This window comes from Trematomus bernacchii, unplaced genomic scaffold, assembly GCF_902827165.1.
Source record: "Trematomus bernacchii unplaced genomic scaffold, fTreBer1.1, whole genome shotgun sequence".
Lineage (NCBI taxonomy): Eukaryota > Metazoa > Chordata > Actinopteri > Perciformes > Nototheniidae > Trematomus > Trematomus bernacchii.
The window spans coordinates 10830-19041 of NW_022987960.1; the positions used below are offsets into that span (position 1 = coordinate 10830).

Here is an 8212-nt window from a genome sequence, read left to right on the forward strand (position 1 = left end):
GGCTTGACTGAAGCTCAAAAGATTATAGTCCAACGTTGGAAACCTCCTCACGAGAGTTTTTTGAACACTTCTTACCTTGAAGTATCTCCGGTGAGAATCAACGATGCAAAACCTGATCTGATATCTAACTTAAAAAGAGCTCCTGATCAAATAAGGATGCTTGAATGAATCCAAAACGTTGTGCAACCTGGATTGTTTTCTGTGTTGAAGATGTTGCAATAAAAAATGTTTTTACAGAATTATCCATAAAGGAAATGTCTATTTTTCCTTTGAATTAGAATCAAAGTTAGTTTTTTATCGGGGAAATCTATTAAATAAAAACAGTACGAGTTTTTTTTAAGAAACAATCTGACACTTATTTGAGTTTTTACAAGGTATATTTACTCCGTTGTAAATAAATGATGCATTTAGTGAAGCAAGACTTGACACAGAAATGTATATTATAACATTACAACAGTTCAGGAGTGTTCCTTATGTCCTTTTTCTAACGTGAGACATTTCAGAAGAAGACACCAGGGGAAGAAAAACTGCTTCAAAACGAAAAATAATTTAATTGACATTTAGGTTTAAGCATCATTTTTTGTCAATTTCCCATTTAAAAAAAAGACCAAAACTGAGTGCATTGATGCTCAACATAAGATTGTTTATATCCAAAAATATGCACTTTTTCCCTTCTTCTTTAGTAAATACCACATTTTCTTCCATTAAATAAAAGTGTTTTTCTGTTTTATAATCACTATAAATTGAACTATTTGAATACTTCAGACTTCGAAGAACTTCTAGGAACTTTCTCAATGATAAGAACATCATTAGTAACAAAAACAGGTCAAAATGACACATTTCTGTCATGAGCGGGAAACAATGCGTCTCACACAGAAACAGGAAGTGAAAAAATACCAGAAATTGACAAATGTTTTGGATTTTGGTCTCTTTTTTAGGCGGTTATTGACAAAAATTAAATAATTCCAGCTTCCTGAATAGATTGTCAGACACCTAAAGCGAGAGAGAGTGCGCACGAACAGACGCAAGTCAACTGAAATTTGGTCATTATGGAGTGGTGCAGGAATGAGCATTTCTTCAACTTCCTGTTCGCTCGTCTGGGTGTTTTTATAAATGCGTTTGAATGAAAAGATTAGCCGCCTTTAGCTTAGCATTGGGGATGTTGAGTCATGTGCTGTAGTTCCTTTGTAGTGTCTATCCTGCTGAACAAAACCTTTACGCATCCTAATGGTTGAGATGGAAGGAACCCGGGAGATGCTGGATGTTATTCTGGGATGATTTAACTGATGTAGGTGAAGACGACGGACTGGATGGGCAGCCTGCACACGGGACACAGCTTGTTCCTTTTCTTCAGCTTCCTGGCGCACACGTAGCAGGACATCAGGTGTCCCGTGTTTCCGTGAACGATGCAGCCGTTCTTCGGACGCGACTGACAAATGAGACACGGATCCAGACAGGAGTCGGGAAGACGCCATTCTGCAGAAACACTGCGCTCCAGATCAGGGACTCCAGCAGGAGGACGAGGAGTGTTGAGGGAAGATGGGAGGAGCTCCTGGGAGTCGATGGAGGACGAAGAAGGCTGGTAGTCAGGAGTGTTCTGCTGCGAGGAAGAGGACGGCTGGGAGGAAGAGAGGAGCTCCTCAGAGTTTGGGGCTGAAGAGTCGGAGAAGCACTGAGACAAAAGAGGCGTCTCTTTTGATCTTTTCCCATCGGGGACGTCCACTCCTTCGTTCTCCTCGCCATCTGAACCTACAGGAGACAAAGCGAACATCAGTAAAAGATGCCAAAGTAAGAGAGAATTTAAAATGTACGTCTAATATCGATCCTTTGTTATTTCCCACATCTTGTAATCTACTCATTTATATAAATAGTTATCACCGCAATAAACCGTATTAAATTTTGTCTTAATGTACATTATTTAATTTCATATTCTGTTCTTGTTCTATTTACATGTTTATAGACTTCTTGCACTACTTTTTATTTGTATTTTATTATATATGTTGCGTAGTAGGAGGAGCTCAGGTCAGAATAATTGAGCATATGACGATAAAACCTTTGAATCCTTGCAGGTAAACAGCTTCTCTCTGCCTGGAGTCTCTCTGGCTGCTGATTGGTCGGTTGGCTTTGTGGGCAGGTCTTTGGGACTGGAGGAGGCGGGCTTTGGCGGGAGTGACGCTTCAGACAGCCAATCCTGACGCAGCGTCCAGCAGCGAAGACATTTTCCGGGCAGAGGTGGGTTCAACTCGTCACACTTCACACAGCGCCAGTAATCCTGAGAGAGAAACACACACTGTTAGGTGTGTGTGTGTGTGTGTGTGTGTGTGTGTGTGTGTGTGTGTGTGTGTGTGTGTGTGTGTGTGTGTGTGTGTGTGTGTGTGTGTGTGTGTGTGTGTGTGTGTGTGTGTGTGTGTGTGTGTGTGTGTGTGTGTGTGTGTGTGTGTGTGTGTGTGTGTGTGTGTGTGTGTGTGTGTGTGTGTGTGTGTGTGTGTGTGTGTGCACGTGCACACTCACAGCTTCAGTGATCTCTGTGTCTTCATCGAACGAGTCGTTATCGTCCGCCTCAAATATGGTGACCTCGTATACCTGGACACAGACAGAGAACAAAATATATAAAACAATCAATTTGTTCATACATTATATTCAGTCTGCTCTGATTGGTTAGCTGGCCGGCTCTGTTGTGATTGGGCAACCAGCTTAGAGATGTCCCGCCCCTTAGCTTATCACGCACAATGTGTTGGAGCGCTAGCCAATAGGAGCATCACAAAACTCAGGGTATATGTAAAGAAATTATACTTTTCCTTCTAGAAAAAACTCTGGTATGTTTAGTCTTTTACATTATTTCTTTCATGTATTTAATTCTAAAAAATGAACTTGTTTTTTTATTCATAGGAACATTTTAAATAAATAAAATAAATGTAATCATTAAAATACTTTTCACGTACAATGTGTTGGAGCGCTAGCCAATAGAAGCACGAGTGTTCCGTAGTGATGTCACCGTGTTCCGGAACTTTGGGATTTTAGCGTTTGCAGAACATTTACATGCACTAAAACACACTACAGGAGAGGGAAACCCCCCCCCCAAAAGTAGAATAGGGTCTCTTTAAATACTAAAATGTAAACAGATGAATATTTACCTGGTCGTCTGCGGATATCAGAGAAGCTTCGTCTTCGTTGTAGTCGTCCGAGTCGACGGATTCAACCTCGAACTCCACGCTGAAGTTGTCGCTCTCCGAGTCTGAGGCGGCAACCGTGATCTCTGACCTGCCAGACTACACACACACACACACACACACACACACACACACACACACACACACACACACACACACACACACACACACACACACACACACACACACACACGATGAATACAATGAAAGCTAATGAGTGTCTTTGAGGGTTATTATTGTAAGCTAACAGTGAAACTAAAACACTAAAAATAGAAAACCCACTCTGAAAACAAACTACAATAAATTGGAAAAAAAATTCAAACGAATCATTAAAGTGTAAATGCTTAATAAAACAGAGAAAAAGAAATGAAACATTATAAAAACACAACAAAAATGTCTAAATAAGAGATGTTTTTGTGTGTAAATACTCACGGTGCTGTGTGAGTCTGACGATTGGCTGCTGTGTCTGTCCTTCACCAATCCTCCAATCACACACCACGACAGACTCTCATCAAACGTCAGGGAGTAGCTGTCAGACCTCATCCTCTTCCTTCCTTCTTCTTCATTATCTTCCTCCCCTGACTCCTCCTCCTCTTTCTCAGCTTCACCACCCTCTGTGCTGTGTGAGGGTCCTGAGAGAGAGAGAGAGGCAGTGATGGAGTTTAATACCTCAGACTTAAAGGTCACCTATCATGCTATTTGTAGGCAATAGCATAGGTCTCAGATATATACAAATATCTAAAAAACATGTCTATGAAGTGTTTTGCTCAAAATACCAAACAGATCACCCATTCTAGCCATGCCTCATATCCCTCTATTTCACTTCCTGTTTCAAAAGTGCTGAGGAGGGGTCTGAGCTCATGCGGGACCCGGCAGCTACTGTCTAAACTAAATGCTGCCGTGATGAAACGCCATATCATGGATTATCAAGGATTGTTTCTGAAACAGTATGGAGCTCAAAGGCTTTCTCTCTTGCCGGTTATACCACAAGGTGAGTTCCTTTTTATTTCCTGCTTCTTCACACACATGCTCTCCAGTACAGGTTAGCTCTGAGTGTTAGCGATGCTAATGTAAACACCGACCATATTACGTCTAAAACAGTCAGGCATTGTTTCTGATAGCAACGTTTCTGATAGGGCCGTGGGTCCACATTTCAGATATTACGTCATATCGGACGCAAATCTGGATCAGCTCCGTTGTTCCCCCGTTTTTAGAGATTTGGGTACGGAGGAAAAGAGAGAGGGTTTTATTCTCTGACGCTGCGTGAGTTCCCTGACACACCGGGGACACATCTTTATGTATAAAAGACATCAAAAAGTGCATTTTGCATGATTGGTCCCCTTTAAGAGGACCATGAAAATAACATAAAAATTAAACTCACCGGCATCGCTGCTTCTGCCGCTGCTCCTCCTTCTCCTCCTTCGTCTTCCTTGCCCTTCTGGTGATGAAGAGCGGCTTTCTGAGTCTGCCTCCTAAAAGCACAAACACACATTTATTAGATATTCTAAAATATTGTTTAAAACTCCCTTTAAAAATCTGTCAGTTTCATTTTTTCTTTGCCTTTTCCCATCATAATCCCTGTAGCAAATGATGCCCCTACATGCGCTTTAATATTTAAAAATATTCTCCTAAATTAGGCATTAAAAGTAATTCATTAAAAGTTTCTGATAAATAACAAAAACTTCAAAAATGAATGCATGCAGTTGTTGTTTTTAGAGCATTACTGCATGCTTCTTACTGCCATTTCAATAGAGTGCCACAGTGACGCGTCCTAAAACACGGAAGGAAACTCCTTCCGGTTCCTTCGACAAAAACGCAATGCAATTTCTCCATAGGGTTTTGGAAAATAGCTGGAAATAAGGTCTGTGGTTGAAACACATTGAAGAGACGGGTCACGTTTTGTTCAGGATAATCTCCACATGTCTACTTTTATCATTTTATAATCATAAATCTAGTCGCCTGAAGCAAAATGCTAACGTTATGCTATCAACGAACTACAGCAGGGTCGCTGCTTCAACGTCACGCCAACTTAAGATCCATATTCAAACATACAGATTCTAAATGGTACGAGTTGAAGCGTTTGTTTGAACAGTTTGCAGGAGGCAGGGACTTGCTTTCAAGCAGAACAGGGCAACAAACTTAGAGGAGTGTTTACGTGTTCGGCGTAATGACGTACAACGGCCTCGACAACTTCTGTAGTCCTATTCAGCCACTTGGTAACAACCATCGTTTTTCAGACACGTAAACTCTTCAGAAATCACCAGTGGGGTCAAAACGTGATCTGTCTCTTCAATGTGTCTCAACCACAGACCTTATTTACAGATATTATCCTAAACCCTATGGAGAAATTGCATTGCTTTTTGTCGAAGGAACCGGAAGTGGTAAAATGCTAACTTACTTCCGGGTTTTAGGACTCTATTCCGTTTGTGGCAATGTGTTGATATTCAATTCTAACATTTGCATTGAAATAACCAATTCTGCACATATTTACAAATATCTTGTCCTACTTTTGGTCCTTTTCTTACAATTTTGAATATCTAATAATGTGTCTATGTGTGCACGAAAACAAATTCAGTAAGTGTTAACCTACTTGGTAATAAACCGGCTTCTAATTCAGATTTTTGAGGTAAGATTTGCTCAAAACGGACTCAAACACAACACTTATATTTGATCTGAGTCTCACCTCGGCCCCTTTGTCTGTCTGAGTCTCACTTTGGGGTTCAATGGGGCTCGGTGGTGAATCTGAGGAAGAAACAGAAAGACGCGTTCATTTTTTATGAATGTGTTTGCATAAAAAAAAACTACAGAATCAGGAAAAAGAGGAAGCGGAGAAGAGGAACAGTTGCATCATGGAAATGAGGAAGTTATTTTAGACTTCAAACACAGCTCCGTTTCCTAAACAATGCTTTTGTTTGAACCATTTCATCCCCACTCATGTCTATATAACCAATGTGTTTATTATTTAATCGTTTCCAAGAGCACAGTAGTTCTCCCTTTACTTCAAAGAGTACATCTCCCGTCTGACGGCACGGTGTCTCCAAAGGCAATGAGTCCATCAAATGTGTTTTTCAAAGCAATTGTGAAAGCTAAATCCCCCCTTTGGTAATAAATAAAGAACTGTGTTAAATCTTGACATTTAAATTACGCTAATGTAAAAAGTAGAGCGGTCTTACCTTGGCTTTTTATCGCCACGAGGTTCTTGGTGATCATAGCGAAGAGAACTCTGAAACAAACATACAAATATATATTATTATTTATCATGTTTTGATATGTGATACTATATTATATACGTACTTGCTGTGTTGTTGCACTATGCCATATTATATTAAATGAGATGCATTACTTTCTGCATCCTATATCAGGGTTTTAAATGCAGATATTTATTTTTACTAAATTCAACGTATATGAAGTTCAACACCTGCTATAAGGTTTTTATTTGATAATCTATGGTAATAGTATTAAAAATAGTCAAATAAACTGCTTTCCATAACTGGCATAAACGTCCCTTTTACTGAGAAACAGTCAGTTGTTGTTGTTGTTACTGTCGAGCAGACCAAAACAAACACTAGTAAATCATCCTCACCGTGGCTCTTTAACAGAGAAGCTGTCGACCCCCAGCACTCGCCCCAGTGCATCCTGGGAGCAGTGGACGATGTGCTGCTGCTTCTGGTCGTACAGCTGCTTCTGGATGATGTACTGACCCAGGTAGAACATCACCTGCAGGACCAATACATCACATATTTAGCATGGGAGACATTCAAAATGTACATAAAACCTCCAATAAATACAAATAAATCCATGTTTACCTCCTTCATGGTGAAAGTGTCTTTAGTGGCTCCAGCGTGTTGCAGCAACGTCTGGAACTCTAGCTTTGGTTTCACCTTAAAAAACACACAAAATGTAGATACGATTTGAATAACAGACACTCCTACAAAGTTCTCTGACCATGTGTGTGTGGATAGACACTACTGTAAAACCAAATAAATAAAAATAACCATTCACTTTTTCTTATATAGCAACTTTTAAACACAGTTACAAAGTTATTTCATATCAAAAATCGGAGGAAAACAAACAAAAAAAGTGTATTTTATTAAGAAAGGGGACCTAGTCTGCTCTGATTGGTGGAACTTAGAGATGTCCCGCCCCTTATAGAGGCCAATAGAAGCACAAGTGTTCCAAGTGATGTCACTGTGTTCCGGAACTTTGAGATTTTAGCCTTTGCACACCGTTTACATGCTCTAAAAGCTATATAAAAAACACCCTATAGGAAAGGGGAAAACAGAACATGGGAAATGTCTATTTTTAGGTGATTTTTTAACGCGTTTGAACCTTTGTTTTGCAGCAACACACACACGAGCTGAACACCGAGTTGGCCTTACATCAGCTGTACCAGTACGCCAGCAAGTACTACGATGTGGTGAGAAACGGCTTTCTGTCAAATAGGAATATGGTGGTTTTCAATTTCTGAGAAAAGTCAATACTTGGAGAAAAACAGTCTAAATTCTGAAAAATGTGAAAAAAGTCAACATTATGAATAATTTGTAAAAGTCAAAATTCTGAGAAAAAATATCTAAATCTGAAAAAAGTCCAAAATTAAGAAACATTTGAAAAAAAGTCAAAATTCTGAAAATAAATCATAATTTGAAAAAAGTCAACAATTTGAGAATAAAAGTCAAAATTCTGGAAATTTGAAAGAAATCTGAAACTAAATTCAAAATCGGAAAAAGTCATATTTCTGTAAAAAAAAAAAAAGAATCTTAGGGAAAAAAAGATGAAAATATAACTTTCACTTTAACAGTAAAAATCTTTACTGTAACGCTTGTACATTTGATACTTTCTGTCATATTAGCAAATCAATCCAATAGAGTGCCACAGTGACGCGTCCTAAAACCCGGAAGTAAGTTAGCATTTTACCACTTCCGGTTCCTTCGACAAAAAACAATGCAATTTCTCCATAGGGTTTAGGATAATATCTGTAAATAAGGTCTGTGGTTGAGACACATTGAAGAGACGGATCACGTTTTGACCCCACTGGTGATTTC

General features: G+C 39.4%; 1 protein-coding gene across 1 annotated transcript; it reads right to left on the bottom strand.

Annotated features, from left to right (window-relative positions):
- Nucleotides 1-1110: 1110 nt before the first annotated feature.
- LOC117471004 (E3 ubiquitin-protein ligase Mdm2-like) lies at nucleotides 1111-7110 on the bottom strand (the record flags this gene model as incomplete). Its single annotated transcript, XM_034115784.1, has 10 exons — nucleotides 1111-1749; nucleotides 2089-2272; nucleotides 2512-2583; nucleotides 3135-3269; nucleotides 3603-3802; nucleotides 4552-4642; nucleotides 5854-5912; nucleotides 6344-6393; nucleotides 6754-6887; nucleotides 6977-7110. Coding segments are annotated over 10 exons (1529 nt in total), but the record flags the coding sequence as incomplete, so codon positions are not given.
- Between the last annotated feature and the right edge of the window lie 1102 nt (nucleotides 7111-8212).